The sequence below is a fragment of the Polypterus senegalus genome, chromosome 4 (assembly GCF_016835505.1).
Source record: "Polypterus senegalus isolate Bchr_013 chromosome 4, ASM1683550v1, whole genome shotgun sequence".
Classification (NCBI taxonomy): domain Eukaryota; kingdom Metazoa; phylum Chordata; class Cladistia; order Polypteriformes; family Polypteridae; genus Polypterus; species Polypterus senegalus.
The window spans coordinates 72,913,855-72,933,430 of record NC_053157.1 but is presented as its reverse complement, the minus strand read 5'-3'; the positions used below and the strand labels follow the sequence as shown (position 1 = coordinate 72,933,430).

General features: G+C 39.6%; 1 protein-coding gene across 4 annotated transcripts in view; it reads left to right on the top strand.

Annotated features, from left to right (window-relative positions):
* Positions 1–19,576, top strand: part of nmu (neuromedin U) — a 77,068-nt gene that overhangs the window by 35,768 nt on the left and 21,724 nt on the right. For 2 of the 4 annotated variants that reach the window (XM_039750872.1, XM_039750876.1), the window contains exons 5-6: positions 14,147–14,176; positions 14,314–14,364. In XM_039750872.1, coding sequence (XP_039606806.1) covers positions 14,147–14,176; positions 14,314–14,364 — 81 coding nt within the window. The remainder of the gene's footprint in view (positions 1–14,146; positions 14,177–14,313; positions 14,365–19,576) is intronic. The other 2 variants (XM_039750873.1, XM_039750875.1) reach the window with 1 other exon arrangement.

Genomic DNA, 19,576 nt, shown 5'->3' with positions numbered 1-19,576 from the left:
TCAGCTTTGCAGAATTGTTGTAATTCAGCTTTATTTGAGGGTTTTGTAGCATGAACCGCCTTTTTAAGGTCATGCCATAGCATCTCAATTAGATTCAGGTCTGGACTTTGACTAGGCCCCTCCAAAGTCTTCATTTTGTTTTTCTTCAGCCATTCAGAGGTGGATTTTCTGGTGTGTTTTGGGTCATTGTCCTGTTGCAGCACCCAAGATCGCTTCAGCTTGAGTTGACGAACAGATGGCCGGACATTCTCCTTCAGGATTTTTTGGTAGACAGTAGAATTCATGGTTCCATCTATCACAGCAAGCATTCCAGGTCCTGAAGCAGCAAAACAACCCCAGACCATCACACTACCACCACCATATTTTACTGTTGGTATGATGTTCTTTTTCTGAAATGCTGTGTTCCTTTTACGCCAGATGTAACGGGACATTTGCCTTCCAAAAAGTTCAACTTTTGTCTCATCAGTCCACAAGGTATTTTCCCAAAAGTCTTGGCAATCATTGAGATGTTTCTTAGCAAAATTGAGACAAGCCCTAATGTTCTTTTTGCTTAACAGTGGTTTGCGTCTTGAAATCTGCCATGCAGGCCGTTGTTGCCCAGTCTCTTTCTTATGGTGGAGTCGTGAACACTGACCTTAATTGAGGCAAGTGAGGCCTGCAGTTCTTTAGACGTTGCCCTGGGGTCTTTTGTGACCTCTCGGATGAGTAGTCTCTGTGCTCTTGGGGTAATTTTGGTCGGCCAGCCACTCCTGGGAAGGTTCACCACTGTTCCATGTTTTTGCCATTTGTGGATAATGGCTCTCACTGTGGTTCGCTGGAGTCCCAAAGCTTTAGAAATGGCTTTATAACCTTTACCAGACTGATAGATCTCAATTACTTCTGTTCTCATTTGTTCCTGAATTTCTTTGGATCTTGGCATGATGTCTAGCTTTTGAGGTGCTTTTGGTCTACTTCTCTGTGTCAGGCAGCTCCTATTTAAGTGATTTCTTGATTGAAACAGGTGTGGCAGTAATCAGGCCTGGGGGTGGCTACGGAAATTGAACTCAGGTGTGATTCACCACAGTTAGGTTATTTTTTAACAAGGGGGCAATTACTTTATCACACAGGGCCATGTAGGTTTGGATTTTTTTTCTCCCTAAATAATAAAACCATCATTTAAAAACTGCATTTTGTGTTTACTTGTGTTATATTTGACTAATGGTTAAATGTGTTTGATGATCAGAAACATTTTGTGTGACAAACATGCAAAAGAATAAGAAATCAGGAAGGGGGCAAATAGTTTTTCACACCACTGTATATACATCCTTACTTAAAGGATGTGGGTTAGGGCCCTGAACATACAGCCACTACTTTCTTGGGATATCTAATAAATCTAGGGCCCACTGATGACATGGCCTAGGAGACTTGGATTGTTAAGCAACATTTCAGAGCCAAACTTAAACTGATCATTTCCTCCTCTTCAGTCCCCCTATGTGTTAAGTTGTAAGGTACACACTCCAGTATCCATTCAATGAACCTTTAAATAGCTGCATGATAATTACAAACGCCAAGTGGAATTACATTAAACTACTACAAAGCTTGTCATCTCTTTTTCTGTGATTCTAGCTTAACCCTCACCAATATCTATTTTCTAACTTAAAGTGTGGGAGTCCAGTTAAGGGGTCTAGTAATAGAATTTTAATGTACCTTGTACACATGTCAGTAATGACCCTATAAACCTGTAAACTGTAATGTTTTGTCAGTAGAGGAAACAGGATAGCAGGCCTTGACTGTAATACCATTAGCTTTTGTTCATGTTTTTACTTTCATTCTTTCTGTCTACAAGTACAACTGGAAGCACCCATGTTCCATCACAATTCTTAATAAGGTCTTTTCTTTGCATTACCTGTACTTGACATACTGATGGGCGTATGGCACCCAAAGTGGAGGTTGCTAAATGAGAAAGGTGCCACTCGTGTTAGTATGGTGTTGTGCCAAAAGAACAAATAAATATATTCATTCACAAGGGTATGCAGCCTGTTTCTGGGATTCAGTCAAGAGTGTTGCTTGCTGTCAAAATTCTGACAATACTTGTACCAAGCTCTGGGGCTTGGGTTGATGAGAGTCTTCCATTTTTAAAAACTTAAGTGAATTGCTGTCCCCAGGAATAGGCAGTCAAATCCAAACAGCAAAGCTTGTCTTTTCTGGGTGGTCAAAGGCAGCCTAATTCTTCCACCAGCCATGTTTCATTTTCCTGCCTTGATGGATATAGAAGAATATTTTCTTTTATCATTGCAGGTCATGTTTTTAGGACATCCAAACACCTAGCAGATATATCTCTCTAGGATTTGGACTTCATAATTGCTCTGACCATCTCTATGATACAACTTGCCATAGTTAGCTATTAAGTTTTATGGATGATGCATGTGTTGTGTATGCTGGGAAAACAGAGGACTCTAGAAATCAAAAGGTTCAGGGCTATGCTGGACAATAGGCTGATTAGGTTGTCACATGCAATGCATTCTTTAGTGCAAAAATGTTAATATGTGGAACTACAGCATCATACTACACAGTTTTCACCATTCACATTTGAATAAAGGTAGGTACAACACAAAGCTGTTTGAGAGTATCAAGTTTATTTTTAGTAGTGTGAGCGCTGAAGTCGGAAACAACGGAAGAACTTAAACTCAATTAAAGTAAAAATAATTTCTTTATTCTTAATTCTTGGTGAGTAGAGAGAATGTGAGACTGCCTCTTTCCAACTCAGTCGACTGATTTGGGTTTTAGCAGAATACCTAAAGTAAAAATGTTCTCTCTTTTATATCCTAGAAAAGAAAAAAAAACCCTAGCAGTTCATTCTGAGGTTATACATAAATCTTAATTTATGTCATACTGGAATGTCCTAAAACATGAAATAAACAGTCATTTGCATTCCTAAGGAATACACCCCTGTATTTGCACCTACTTAGAATCAATTTAAACATTCTTATAGTCCATAAAGATCTTACATTCTTCAGGGGTCTTCTGATAGTAGCAGAGGTCAGCCCTTCCTCATAAAGGAATACAAGTTAAGGGTTTGTTTTTTCTTTCTCAGTTCCCCCCTTTTGCACATAAATATGTGCACATGTGAATGATCAGACCCAATCATCGGGAATAATATCATCATATTCAGAAGAGGGAGAAAGTTCCGAAAGCAAAGGGTTGTAATCAGGGTTTTGGGAACTGTCAGCATAAAGAAAATAGGCTTTTGTGAGAGAGGTGTCAATAAGCCTCTGAAGAAGGCCACGAATACAGGGGATGAGGCAGCAACCACAAATAACCATGATTGCAAGGGAAATGAGGACAGTGGTGAAAATAGTTTTACACCATCCGGCCCAAATTCCGAACCACCGTTCAAATAGTTCATCAAGGGGATTGGAGATACCAGAATTTTCTGCAAGTTCTACAGAAAGGGCAGTAAGACCAGCAAGTGCACGAGATACTGAGCCATCAGGAGCAGTGTTATTAGGGATGAAGGTACAGCAATTGTCTCCAAACATGGCACATACACCGCCTTTCTCAGCTAAAAGCATATCAAGTGCTATCCGGTTTTGCCAGGTCATGAGAGAGTTTTGTCTAGTTGTTCATGGATGCCCTCGATGGCTTCACGAGTAAAATTTAGAAATCGCTGTTGATTGTAATAAAGATAATTTATCCAATCTACATTTTTATTTATTGTTGACCACCAGAATATAATTGATTCAAATCCAGCAGCCACTTGATCACGTGCTTTGTATTGGTTTGGAACTCCTCTGGGGACTCCAATACCATCTATATATACATTAGAATCAAACATTTCAAGGGTAGAACGACGTTTCCGGGATTTACCTGGGTGACCTGACTCAGAAGGGTGCAGAGGTAAGAGGTAGAAAGGCATAAGTAATTGGATTAGGGCGCAACGGCCACTCCAGTCAGGGGGAAGGATTGAGAGTAACATGTTCTTTTTACACATCCACCATATATCGGCACGTGGGGAATTATGGGAGGAAAACCAGGAATGAGAAAGATTTTCATGAGTGCTTGAGCCGAGGGAGACATTATAGGTCTGATGACACCATTCAGGTGGTAGTTTACCAATGAAGTTCAAGGAATCAGGGTCGTTTCGCAAAAAACAAGTATAATTGGCCTTGTATGAACGGTACATTGGCGGGGTCATAGGGGAAAAGGAGGGAATAGATGGTGTAGAGATGTACATAAGGGGTCCTTAGGGGGAGTCGGGGAGGAAAATAGCTGCAACACACAACAGAGACCTGCAGGGTGCAATAGGTCTGTTAAGGGAAAAGGGGTAGTGGCCAGATGTGGTCGGGCCATAGCACAGGCATAACAATTTGATTGGTTCACCTGTTTAGCAGAGTAAATTACCCACTGAAGCCATCGGTTCTGGTCCCCATATCCAGTCTCAACTGCGAAAGTAGAGGACAAGGAGGTAATATTTAAATACTGCACAGGGTGCGATGGAGAGTCATCAGGAAGGACAGTGGTAGGGAAGGTTAAAGAGGTAGGGGTGACAGAATCGGGTGTTGGTGCTGTGACTCGAATAACGATTTTCCAAGAGGATCTTTTCCAGAGACATCTGCCCCTAATATGTAAATACCCCCATCATAAGGTGACGGATCTTTTAAAGTGATAATTAACGGATTACAATTATCATGTAAACATGTTCTGCTAGTATGTCCCTTAATGATAGAGAACCTTGTCTTGAGATCATGTTGCTGAGCCTTCCAGGGCTGATAACCCCAGTCATAGGTACCTGTATTGGCAAATACCCACTGCCATTTTCACATTTACTACCATAATGAGTGGAGTCAGTAGTCACACACACATATTTTTCAGCCTTAGTCCATTGTTCATGGCTGCCGGTTCCACAAGGAGCAACAGTACAAAAGTCAATCTGGGTGAGGTAGTCTTCCCTACTTGGAAAGTTAGTGTGGGAAGGTCCCCATAAGTTCGCTGTCCCATGTTCAAGGGGACAAAAGAAGTTATTAATAATAGAACTAAGAATGCCATTCTTTGCAATGTGAGATGTGGATCCAGGCAGGAAGTCCTTCGACTTTAACAGCGTGAGGTGTAGATAATAGCACCTGGAATGGTCCCCTCCAGCGAGGTTGATGCCAATGTTTCCTTCGGGTGTCTCTGACCAGTATCCAGGTTCCAAGGGGGATCTTGAACTCCGTTGGTGGGGACCGTCCGCCAAGCCTTGTTAACTTGTTCGTGGACTTCTTTCAGGGAGGCTCGGAGACCTGCAAGACTAGAAAGAAGATCATTGTCCACAGTATGCAGAGTAACATTTCTGATAACCATGCCAACAGGCATGGGGCGTCAGTTAAAATTTCAAATGGTGATAGTCCCAACTGCCGATGTGTTCTTCCTCTCAACCCCATCAAGGCCAAGGGTAGAGCATCTGGCCAGGTTAAGTTTGTCTGCTCACAGATTTTTGCCAATTTTGATTTTAGGGTACCATTGCATCTTTCTACAATACCTCCACTTTGGGGATGGTATTTGCAGTAATGATGCACATTTATCTGGAGCCAAGTAGTCAGCTCATTTATTACAGAATTCACAAAATGGGTTCCATTATCGGTCTGCAGTTTCTGTGGTATTCCCCATCTTGGAATAATTTCTTTTATTAGAGCTTTAGCCACAGTTTTGGCATCTGCATGTTTAGAAGGGAAAGCTTCCACCCATCGGAGAACACATCAACAATTACCAAGCAATAACGGTAGCCTTTAGACGGTGTTAACTCAATGAAATCCATTTGGAGGTGTTCAAAGGGACCCATTGGGTTAGAAGTGACGGCGGGGCTTACCTGAGTACCTTTACCTACATTAAACCTTTGGCATAGTGCACATCGTCGGCAGAATTGTTCAGCATATGTAGAAAACCCTGTGGTTTCCCAATGCCGCTCGACATCCTGAGTCATAGTGTCTTTCCCTGCATGATCCAGGCCGTGTGCGATTTTTGCCATTCCTGGAAAAGAAGCTTTTGGGAGGAAAGGTTTGTTAGTTTGCTTATGGATCCAGACCCCAGCAGAGAGAGATCCTTCTCGGGACCACTTTATTCTTTCTCGGTCAGTGGCAGGCTCTGTAAAGAAATAATTTGATTATCAGGGTCTTTGTCATCTTCCTGTTGGAATAAAGAGACTGGTGTAATATTATAAGCGGCCTGTTTAGCAAAATGGTCAGCCAATTCATTTCCTTGGCTGACTGGGTTTTGTTTCCCAGTATGGGCTTGGCATTTAACTATTGCTAGTTTTGATGGTTCTGTTATAGCTTCGAGAAGGGATTCCACTAATTTCTGGTGTTGTATGGGCTTACCAGTACTGGTTTTGAATCCCCTTAATTTCCATAATGCCCCATGATCATGGCAAACTCCAAAGGCATATCTGGAATCTGTGTAAATGGTTATGACCTTCCCTTTGGACAACTGACAAGCTCGGGTGAGAGCTATTAACTCAGCTGCTTGTGCACTTAAGTTTGAAGAGATTCGATTTGCTTCAAGTAAGTGATCTCCTTTGACCACTGCATAACTGGTGGAGAGTGTCCCATCGTCCAATCTCAAGGAACAACCGTCCACATAAAGTACTTCTCCTGTTTCTAATGGAGTTTCCTGGAGATCTGGCCTGGGTTTCAGGACCTTTGTGATTTCTTTATGGCAGTTGTGTGGTTCCCCCTCTCCCTCAGTGGGAAGTAGGGTAGCCGGATTCAGAGTTGAGCATCTTTCAATAGTAACATTTGACAGGGTACAGAGTACATTTTGATAATGGATTGCCCTTGCAGTAGTGAGGTGTGAGGTTTTGGCCTGGACTAAAATGGAGTGAACAGCGTGAGGCACTTTCACTGTCAGGGGACTCATGAGCACAATATCCGTGCTTGCCAGCACAGCCTCCGTTGTTGCTGCAACTGCTCTAAGACAAGTCGGAAGTCCTGTAGCCACTGGATCTAGTTTTTTTGAAAAATAAGCTACTGGCCTCTGTTTTTCTCCATGGAGCTGTGTTAATACTGCATTCATATATCCCCCCTTTTCGTCCACGAAGAGAGTGAATGGACGAGAATAGTCAGGAGTCCTAAAGCAGGCGAGAAAATAATGCACTTTTAAATCACACAGAGCCTTCTCAGCCTGCTCATTCCACTGTACACGACCTGTAAGAGGAAGGTCGACAGTGTTAGCTAGAATTTGTAAGGGCTGTGCTCTTTCGGAAAAATTTAGGATCCAATGTCGACAATAACCAAGAATGCCCAATATAGACATTACCTGTTGCTTTGTGACCGGTCTGGGAAGATTTTGGATGGTAGTTATGCGGTCTTTCGACAGAGCTCTGGTACCACAAGTGATGTCATGCCCCAAGTACTTGACAGTGGTTTTAATTAGCTGCAGCTTTGCTTTAGAGACTTTGTGGCCATTTTCCACAAGATATCTTAATAATAATTCCGTATCTTGCACGCATGCTTCCTCTGTTTCACTACAGAGCAATAAGTCGTCAACGTACTGTATTAATACACTTCCCCTGTTAGGCCAGAAGCCTTCCAGGTTTTGAGCAAGCGCCTGTCCGTATATACAAGGAGCTTCCGTATAACCTTGTGGCATAACGGTCCAGGTCCAGCGGCGATTTTGAAAAGTAAAAGCAAACCAGAATTGTGAATCAGCGTGTACAGGAATAGAAAAGAAAGCATTTGCAAGGTCAATAACGGAGAAATAACATGCAGAAGGAGGGATAGTAGACAGAATAGTGGAAGGATTAGGTACGATCGGTGCTCTAGGAAAGATAGCAGAATTGACTTGTCTAAGGTCTTGGACGCGCCAAGATCCATCCGCTTTCTTTATTGGCAGAATGGGAGAGTTAACAGGAGAATACTGAATAGGAATTATAGCTCCCCGTTCAACTAAGTCTTTGTGTACAGCAGCAATTCCAAGTTCAGCCTCGGGAGAAAGAGGATATTGTGCACGACGAGGCCGGAAGGATGACTTTGGGAAGACCACTAAAGGTTCACAATTTGCGATTCTGCCAAAATCGTTTTTTCCCTGAGACCACAGAATGTCAGGAATTGTAGATAGCCAAGGAAAGAGTCTCTTTGCAAGGAATACAGAGAAGGAGACGGGTGACACAGGGAACGAACAACTGGCAGGTCGATTTGGATTATCACCTTAGTAACCAGGTGATCAAGGGTGACAAAAATTCCTGGTGCAATGTATGTCCAATCAGTCCTATTTTGACATTGTTCAACCCAGTCCCCAATTTCTACCCAACGAGCAGTGTTAGATTTTGCCAGGGAAACATGGGGGACTGCACCTTCTAAATAGAAAGTGTTTTGTAAGTGTGTAAGGTGAACTGAAGCAGCAGCTTTAGTGGGAGAGATGAAAATACAAGGGATGTGAAGACTCTCTGGACAAGGGGCTGAGGAGAGAAAAGATTCAAACCAAGGGATATCAACTTCAGTGTGGAAATATTGGGCAGTACAGTGAAGAGTGTCAGGGACTTGGAGGTGGGGAAAATTACAGGACGGGAAAGCATGGAGGGCATTAAGAAGGAGTTTTTGTGGGGAAATGTTTAGGGTCCAGGCAGCAAAAGAAGGTCGAGATGGTTGGAGAGTTTGGCACAGGAGCTTAGGAATGGAGCAATAGAATCCTTGTTCAGATAAGGAGATTGAAACAGACAGTTTAGTCATGAGATCTCTTCCCAATAAGTTAACTGGACACAGATGATTTAACAGGAATCGATGTGTCAAAATTGAACTATCAGTGGACAGTTGAACTTGAAGAGGCTTGGATACTGATAAAGTATGAGGTTGTCCTGAGGCAGTGAGGACCTTCACAGTGTCTTTCGAGGCAGGGACCTCCAACAATGATAAAGTTGAGCGGTAGCTCCAGTGTCCACAAGGAAAACAGTTTCCTTACCATTTACTATCAAAGTTAGTAAAGGGTCTGCATCAGCATGATGAGTGAGCAAGGGAAACTGGAAAAATGGCTGGGGTCCCTGCTAATTCCTATGACCAGGGAATATCACTGGGTTCCTGGAGTGGAAGTGGTGGAGGTGAACGCTTGTTTGGGCAATTACGTCTGAAATGGCCAGCTTCACCGCAGTTGTAGCAGGTGTAAGGTGTGTGAAACTGTTCTGATGATTTAGGTATCTGGGTGAACTGGTCAGTAGGCATGGAGGGTTGGAGTCTTCTTCCTTTCCACTTCCTCTCCATCTGAAGGAGTTGCCACGACCACGACCTTGAAATCCTCTGCCCCTACCCGTTCCCCCGGTGTAATATTGAAGCTGTGCCGCTATCAATTTAGTTTGCGTATCATATTCTTTTTGTTTGGATTGTCTCTCAGCATGCTCAGCATGGCGTTTCACTTCCTCAAAAGTAGCACTTTCCCAGCCTATGCAAGACGTTCTGACTTTATTCTGTATGTCACTTCTTAAACCTGAAACAAAAGGGGAACGGTAGCGCGTTTCGATCTTCGTTATCTCGCAAACCAGAATGATTAGCCATCAGGTCTTGAATCCTTTGGGCCCATTCATCAACCGTCTCATCTTTCCGCTGCTTGGCAGCTGATATAAGTGACCAATCTGTTCCTTTTTTGTATTTTCCTGCAATTGCAGTCTTTAATAATTCCCATTGTTCTAAAAATTGGGGCTCCTGATTATCACGATTCAAGGACTCATCCCATCTCCAAGCATTTCCATCCCTCTGGTTCCATGATTTACTGTTGCCCAGGTGGTGCCTAGCTTTGGCGCAGCACCTCGTCCCACTCCGCAGCATTTGGTTTATACATGTCATCCAGCTGCTGAAGTGATTCAACAAATTTTAAGCCGCCGACTCCCTTTGGATCTGGCAGTTCTGACACCACATCTTTTAATTCTTGGATGTCCCAATTTCGATGTATCATAACAGTGGTGGGATTATTAGCTCCTCGGGTTGATTGGGGTTGTGCCTGGGATTTGGGACTTGTATTAAGGGACATGAAAATTCAGCTCCAGAATTCTGCGGCTTTAGGGAAGTAAAGCTGCATCCCAATTGGGGGTTTTGGTGTGATTGTAATGTTCGGCTTCTTGTATGACTAGAAATAGGGATTGGAGTGAAGCATGTGGCTGGGATTTAGTATTATCTCCAAGCGGGCCTCGGTCTTCGTCATCCGGTCTGAATGAGAAGACGAGTCATAGTGAAACTGTGAATCTGCTCCGGGTAAATCATCGGCTACAAGAGGAGCCGGTGGGGCATTTGGAGCAGGAGGAAGAGGTGGTAGGGGTTGATAAGGAGGTGGGGTGTGAATGATTGGGTAAAGAGGATTCTTTTTATCCGATTTCTTTCGCCTATTTTCTGGCTCTGTCTCTGTCTTATTCTTTTGTAATGCTAGTAACATCTCCTCTTTTTCTTAATTTCTTAATTTCCGCAGAAAGCGTCTCATTTCGCTTCATCGCCTCAATTGCTCGATCTTTAATTACTAGTTCCCATCTATCAAACATATCCATCCTATAGGGACCCATTTTCCAGCAGCTTTGCATGTTTCTACAGAGGATTTTTCTAATTTCTTGTATTTCGAAAATATCCCCAGTTCCCTCAACTGGCCATCTACCACTGCTTTGTTTATTCCATTTCTTACACGCTTTTTTAAAGTCTAGCCCTGTTGTCTTTTCCACTAATTTTCTAGGTGATCCTCCCTTCGGACTCATACTGGGGTGTGGTAAGTCTTCCGAAAACAATCCTTCCAACAAAGACTTTTGAATTCCTAAAGGGATCTTGACTGGTTTACTATTTGTTTTTCCCATTATTGGATAGTGCTAATACTACAAAATATAAGGTTACAGCCCCTGCGTTTTCTGCCTCCAGTCCCTTCCGTTTCCCGGATCACTATCTGCTGCTTCGTGGTTTTAGCGGACTAACAGTTTTATTGACCACTGAGTCTGGGGTTTTGACAGTTCAGTGCCAACCCCCTTTCCAGTCGTCTAACAACTAGTTAGCGCTTATGGTGTCCACAACAGATTAACCCGTTGGAGCAGGAATATGACCAGACTATAGAGGCAAAAGAGTCTCGCCCTCCCACCAGTGCTTTGTTGTCCCGCCCGTGAGGTGTTTTCCCTTTTATCTATTCTTCCCACTCCCTGCCTTTTATTTATTTTTCCGAGCCGGTATAAGACTCCGTCCCGTTTCAGGAAGCGTACTAACTAAGCCTTCTCAACACCTCACTTATTCGGCGCCCAGATCAAAAGGTGCTCCCTTTCTAGTTTTCTTTCTTCCACCCTCCTTTCCTTTAATAATTCTTTCAATTCCAAGGCGTACTCACTAACTATTCTGGCACTTTTTATTTCCGTCCGGAAGCGCCTTAATCCGCTAAGTCTATCTTTCCCAGTTAAGAAAACCCCAGGTACTCACCAAGAATTTTCCTCCCGTCTGGAAGTTCCCAGTTCACTCGACTTCAGCAAATCAGAGGAGGACAAGGGCTCTTCAAGCGGGACTCGGCAGAGGCAGGCCAGTCCTAACTTTTTGCGGATCTGGTCCTACCGACCCGGCCGGAATCGGTCCTTCACTGGTCCTCTGGACGATCGCTCAAGGAGTCACTTGGCCGTCTCTGCCCCAGGTGGGCGCCAAAACTGTGAGCGCTGAAGTCGGAAACAACGGAAGAACTTAAACTCAATTAAAGTAAAAATAATTTCTTTATTCTTAATTCTTGGTGAGTAGAGAGAATGTGAGACTGCCTCTTTCCAACTCAGTCGACTGATTTGGGTTTTAGCAGAATACCTAAAGTAAAAATGTTCTCTCTTTTATATCCTAGAAAAGAAAAAAAAACCCTAGCAGTTCATTCTGAGGTTATACATAAATCTTAATTTATGTCATACTGGAATGTCCTAAAACATGAAATAAACAGTCATTTGCATTCCTAAGGAATACACCCCTGTATTTGCACCTACTTAGAATCAATTTAAACATTCTTATAGTCCATAAAGATCTTACATTCTTCAGGGGTCTTCTGATAGTAGCAGAGGTCAGCCCTTCCTCATAAAGGAATACAAGTTAAGGGTTTAAGTTTTTTCTTTCTCAGTAGACATAAACAGTAGCTTGACTATGCCTGTGTAAGTGTGAGTTTGTCCAGTGACGAACTGACATCTGATACATTGTTTCTGCTTTACATCTGATGCAGATGCAATATTCTTTAACCTCCCCCCACAATAGCTACAAGAATATGGTAGTAAAATATCTTTTTTGTTTTTGACAAGATACAAGGTGTAATGTTTCATTCATACATTTAAAATGAGTCTTCCTCTTAAAATTCTGCGAAAACTTCTAAATATTTTTACTGGATGTTCCAGGTTTCATAGATATTTGTTATGAATGAGTGCACAAAAATAGCAAAAGGGTTTAAAAACTCAAAAAAGATCCACAAAGCAGGCCAGAGCCTTCCCTAGCATGCCCAGAAATAGGTCTCACTCCTGGCAGCCTCACCCCAAACTATACCAGTAGGCTTTGGCCTGTCCAAGTTCCAAAAATGTGGAAAAGGCTTTAAAAGTGCAAAAATGCATTAAATGTCCAAAATACAGGGTTTTACAGTTTAATTCCCAGAACAGGCATGTACTGTCACGCATCAACAAATGGATAGTCCACCATGAATTCATTGAACAGGGACAAGCGATCAATCAACAATGCTATTTAAAAGGTTACAGGATTCTACTCAAAGGAAAAGAACTCAACTGTGGCCTGACAAGTGGATCATCCACCATGATAATACCCAAAGCCATGATGTGGTCCATGTTCACAACTTTCTAGGTAATAAATCATTTACCAAATTGGATCATCCACTCTGTTCCCCTGACTTAGCCCCTTGTGATTTCTGACTCTTTCCAAAAGTAAAAGTTGCCATGAAAGGTTGAAGATTTTCAAACATTCCTGAAATCCAATGTAACATGTCAAATGAACTCTAGAGTATTCCTGAGACACAGTTCCAGTTATATTTCTAACAATGGCAACATTGTCTAACTAAATGCATATCTACATTTATGCATACAAGTTCATTCTGGGAACTAAATTGTCACATCTCATATACCAAAACGGCATTCAAGGGAGGAGGTAAACCTTAAAAATGTTTGGGTTAGTAAACCTGTATTTTTGATAAACAAAGATACACAAAGGCACAAAAAGAAGCCAAAAAGGTTAAAAGCGAAAGAAATAAGACAATCTAAAGTAGGCAAGTTCCAATCCAACAGGTAAACCATACAAATGTCTGGCTTAATAACCTGGCAAATAATATTTTTAATAAATAAAGATATTTATTTGAAAGGCACAAAAAGAAGCAAAAAATGTCAAAAACTGAAAAAATAACACAATCCAAAGTAAGCAAATCTGAATAGGTAATTCCACAATCAGAACCAAGAACAAAAGTGAAAAAATAACAGAAACCAGAAAAATCAAATGCTTACAATTGCACTCTTAAAAATTAAAATGAACCACAGAAAAATCAGCTCTTCTGCTTTACAGTATATAGGCTGAGGACGGCCCTACAGCTGTGATGTCAGGGTGGCCCCGCCTCTTAGGGTTCCACCCACAAAACTCAAGGAACACAGGAGAACAAGTAATACATATATTGTAAAGGATATTTAAGTAGAACAATGATTACAAAAATTCATAAATGTAATAAACACAGAAAAGGAGAATAAATGTAATCCAATTTGGCTGAAACATGACATTGTTATTTAGTGCATCTTTTCTTGTAGTATTCATTTCTTATCAAAAACAAAACTAATTTATTAGTTGTTGCTCCACATTTTAATGTATAACAAGTATAGTACAGTTAATGTGGATATCACTGTGTATTTCGCTTTTTGGAAACTATATTTTGATTTATAATACAGTACATGCATTTATTCATTCTCAAACATGCAAGGCATGGTTGCAGGCATTGGAGCTTGCGTTTGCAGCACAGGATGAAAGGCATGGTACAGGGGCCCAGTTCATTGCAGTAATGCTGTACAGTATGTGTAATAGTCTGTTCAATATTGAAAAAGTCTATTGATTATTTTATTACCATTATATAAATAGCAAAGGAGTAATCCTTGTGGGCAGAAAATAGCTTGTATCCTCTAGTTAAAACACAAACTGCAGCTTGAAACTCTTGAGTGCTCACAGTTTTTCTTTTTTTCCCCCTGCAGGATACAAAACCAAAAGATCACGCCAAAAGGGTAAGACCAAGTAACAATCCAATAATAGTGCATAGGGTCTTTTACTTGTTTATTTCCTAAAAGGCAGTTTTTGAAAGAGTGAAGAAATCCTTTTGTTAAAGTTGTAGTAAAAATGAATTTTTAACTCTTTTGCGCAGTTCTTATTTCATTATTCTAAGACCCACGACTCAGGCAACTCAGACATTGTGGTAAGTTGTGAAGCCTCCACACTAGTCTATATGTTTTGCTTGCCTAGAAAGCTGCAGTATCTTCTTTGCTTTATCCCTGCCTGATTAAAATATCTGAAGTGTTTAGTGATGGATGTGACACAGTCCTGTAACCTCCTCTTCATTTTTAAAATAGATGGCAAAACTGGGGATAGCAAAAGCATCATGGGAAATTGTGCAACTCATCTCTTACATCCTTTAGAAGCATGTCATGTGTTGTAAGGGAGTGAAGGTAACCAGTTACCTCTCAACAGTTTACAGTTGGTGTATTTAAAGATTAAATCTGCATATTTAGGAATTCAGATCCAATTCTAAAATTCAGAATTAAAACTGACCAATTTCATCATATATTTAATAAGCTATACTTGACATTGAGGGCAGAAAACCTTTAGATAAAACTACAAATTGGAGTCTGTCTTACTAACTCAAGAAAATAAAATCAAATGAAGAATCTTTAAGTTGCAAATTTGTTGTTTCATCCTCCATTTTCAAAAAATGTTCCAGTCCCTTTTCAAATTACAACAAATCACCCTTTGTCACTAACATGGCTGGCATGTGTTTTGTGGCTTAGTCAGTACTCATATTACTGTATGACTAGGATTTGGACACACCTTGCTACATTATCACTTTTTCAGATTTGCACATCAAGAATTTAATGCCTCATGTTCTTATCTAATAGGCTGCACACCCTGTGCTGGAAGTCCATGCTGTCTTACATGTCCTCATTGTGAAAGCTCAGCCACTGTAGCTACATCAGACCTTTTTTTAAGTAGTAACATCTTTAGACAGGATAAAAATTGAAATCCACTGGTAATATCCTGTCTTATTCATTTTAATGTAGTGATATGCAAATTCATTCATCAAAATGTACTTATTTGATTCAGTTTAATAAATGTTCATAGGTTAAATGGTTTGGTTTCAATTCATTTCACATGAGTCTATTTTGACAACATGTCATACTCCGGAGCTTAACTGAGAGTGTACCCTTTCCTTTTTTTTGGACAGATTTAGGAAAACTTTAGGAAAATTTACATTTATAGTATTCCTTTACTGCTTTCAGAAATTCAAAAGACTAGTCTTATTATTTCTCAGCTTTTTAACAAAGTTTTCACCCATCCCTTTTTTATGTTCACCCATGGAGAGCCACAGTTGCCGCAGGTTTTTGGTTCTAACCTAATTACTTGTTATTTCATTTTATGGCTTGTTAGTGTTTTGCCATGTCAGGTTATTCTTACATTGGTGATCTTTCATTTCTGAGAATATCATCAAATGGTGTGACCTGCATGTTGCATGTTATTGTTTCTTGGTTAAGAAAACAAGAAGCAATTAAAAACAATGAATGCAGCAGCTTATGACTTAAAGGGAGAAGCAGTTAAGGGTTCAGAGTCTTAATAAGCAAGTACATGAAAATAAAGGACAAAAAGTTTGCTTGAGAAATAATTGCTTCAGCACCAATAATTGTTTTTAAATTAAGAAATTAGGTTGGAACAGAAACCTGCAGCAACTTGAGGACCCAGATCTAGAGGCACACCAGTCAGGATTTGAAGGAACCACATATTTTGCAGAAAATCTGGTGAATTTTGCATCCATTTGCCAATGTTGGGCAATCCGTGATGTAATGGGAGGTGGACAGATTAATCAGAATAGTAACATTCAATATTTCAAAGGATAAGTTTGGTATTTTTCAAGTTGAAGTTATTTCTTCTCATACATGGTATTTATGCATTTGCCATGTGAAATTATGTTCCAAATTCCAGCATTTTATATAAATTAAAGAAAAAATCTTGATCTCAGTGGTTCTTTACAATAAAGGCTAATAGAGCACAGGATGCCACCAGAAAATAAATTCCTAAAAATGTACTGATGAAATGGCAAAAGTTGTGACACATGTTTGTGACAACAAAAGGGATCTGAAAATAATCATTTTATTTAATATTCTTGGTACTATTCTTCTCGAGATAAGGATACATTTTCTATTACACACATAAATCAAAGCCAAACCAACCATGTGACACAAAACATTTACTGTAATCTTTCAAAAGGAAATCATGCCTAAATTTTGAAAGATTTTCTGGAAGAAGACAAGTGCTGAGATGACATTCACAGCTGGTCTTCTTTTAAAATGGACAAATCTCATATTTGTGTTTTTTTGTTCAAAAATGACATGTATAAACTATTTTACACTATTTGTATAATTGTAAGACACAGATCAATACTCAACAGCTGAATTGGACATTTTTGGTAAATTTTTAAACCTATTTTCCAGTAGTGCACCATATCCAATTAGCCAATTACAAACAGTAAGGGCAAGATATTTTTTTTAATATTTATAGAAAAAGCTTAAGTTTAGAACATACTTTCACATGACAAATGCATGTATGCCATGTTTGTGAAGAAGTAACGTTGAAATGAAAAATATCACACTTGCCCTTTAAGCAATGAGTAAAATAGATTTTACAACATTCTGAGAATAAATTAATTAAAAATCAAACAGAAGACACCACTGTTGTTCTTTGCAAACATGCAAGATTTTGGACCAGAGTGAACAGGCTCTGCATATAAAACATGCTAAATTTCTAGAGACGCATGCTTCTGTAAAGGAACAGGAAACAAGCTGGAAAACCTCCAATGCATAATAGCAAAAGAAAAAAAGTTAACCTGCTTAAAGTAGACCTGAACAAAAACAACCCCCAATGCAATAGTCTTCCAGCCATCCATTTCACGTATAGTTCTTTGTTCATACATGAAATAAGTGGGACAGTTTTCACTAACTGACTCTTTCTCTCTTATTAGTAAATACAAGAGTACATTTACTGATATCCTGTCCAGATGTTCTTCCTACCTTAAACCCTATGATTGCTGGGATAGGCTCCAGCTGTCCTGCTAACTTGTTCGAGATAAGTGGGTTAGGAAGATGGCTGGAAGGAAGAGTACATGGCATGTCTGTTGCACAGTAACTGCAATAACTCATGCATTGTATTTACACTTCATATTGCTATATGTGAAAGTTTTTTATATAATCACAGAATTCCATGTGCTTCACTTGCTCTCCTGCTTTGCTTATGCTCTCATGTTAACAAGTGCAAAATATATAAACACAAGAAAATAATAAAAGCAAATGGCTGGTGAAAATGGAGTATGAAGGTACGCTGTCAAGTAAAATGCACACATTTCATTCTTATTATATTATATCTCATTATTTATCTTTTAAAATCAGCATAAAATTGCCACTTATTAATCAGTTCATGAATCACATGTTAAAAGCATAAACTTACCAGTGGATTAGTGTAACAGTAGATTCTATCAAATTAAAGATGGACTCAAGAAAATTCTTAAGATTTATATTCCCATTAATAAACAGGGTTATTGATCCAATCTATAATAGCTGGTGAACTTTAAAACCTCATTCTCTGGGTTTTGTTAAACAAACAGTGGAGCAGCAATAGATGAAGACAGCATAAGAACGTGGGCTTCAACAAAGAAGCAATAAGGGCATAATGTCAATGTTGAGTTTACCCACTTATACTCAATCGGAGCTCAAGAAACTGTTATTTGAGAACTTTATTATATGTAATTTGGCAGAAAAGTATCAGAACCTGGTTTGCATTAATAGTATTAAGTTACCTAATACAATAAAAGAAAGCTACAAACAGGACTCTTTTAGCATCTTCGAGCATCTAATAATGCTCATCAAAATGACAATACATAAGTACTTACATAAGTAACGTAATTTTTGACAGCATCCAACAGTGTCAAAAATGTGGCCAAAAGTGCCAACTCAAAATGCAATGCATTAAACTGTTTGGTGCTGGTTGTGCCAGTTAAGAACTCATTCTATAAAGGAAATAAAATTTAAACTGATCTCACAACAAATATGTAAAAAGTAAATACAAAGCAAAAACGACCAATCCCACCTTATTCATGTTTGATCGGCACAACTTTCTTTTGGCTCATTACAGTGCAAACATGTAGCATTACATTGTGCAGAATGAAATTGTGTATGCTCTAATTTGTTGCTTGTGCACTCTCAGGCTTATTTGTTGTGAATTTAAAATAACACGGGTTTTATTGGTATTGAAATCACACATCAGCCTCCTATAAAATTTCAGTGTACTCAACTAAATTATTAAAACTGAAGGGATATTTTTGAAGCAAGAACACTAGTATATGGTTCAGGTAAAGACAACCATCATGCATTCATACCAGCCTACCGAGCAATGCTATATGATCAGATAAAGCACTGAAGTGACATCTTAGAAGACACATGAAAAAGAAAGATGTCTGCATGTCTTTTAAAAAGGCAGCAGCTATAAGACTGTTGTGAATCTTATTCAACACAGGTTCCATGCCATCACCAGAACATCTACTGTAGAAACACTAAAAGGACTGAGATCTAAAGACAGATAGTTGTAGTAGTACTCGCATTTAATGACACATGCCAGTATTTTGCTAACACATTACATTTTGATGTGCTTTTTTTTATTTTTTTGTGGATTAAATATAAATAGGTGTGTATGTATTCAACTTATAATTGAATTGCAAGCATTATTAACCTAGTTCAAAACTGTTCCTCTCATTAGGTAGTAGTTACTCTGGTGTGGAAGCATTTAATCCACCAAAGATGGCAGTCTAAACTCTTTTATCGAATCACACCACAGCATGCCTTGAAAGTGTTCCTTTTTCTCATCCTCATATACAGTGTGTTTAAATTTATATGCTGGTAGATGACATAGCACATATTCTAGAAGTCACAAAATTCTCCTTGTTTTCAGTCGTCCAGTATACATTTTATACCAGTGGGTGAGCTGACTATTTTTCTTCTTCCAGCTCAGCATTAATAGACAGATCAGTAAACACTCAATGTCTTGGCATATTGCTCTTTGCTCTCTGTAAGGTCCGCTCGGTGAAAACAGGAAGTTCTAAAGCACATGTTTTGGACTACTAAATCAATATGCATGATGCACTAAAGTCATTTATACAGAAGTAAGAAACTGTTTACAACCCTGCACCTCACTGTAAGACTGGAGAATGTTTGGTCGTTGCAGGTTTGCTCTGGGTGTTTGAAGAAGAATGATTCAATATGAACTAAATGTTTAACAAATATTAAATATCTTCAGTACAAATTTAGACGGCCTTAGAATTCCATCCATGACAGATAATTTTTGTTTGTATTTCTGACCTCCTTTAACCTGAA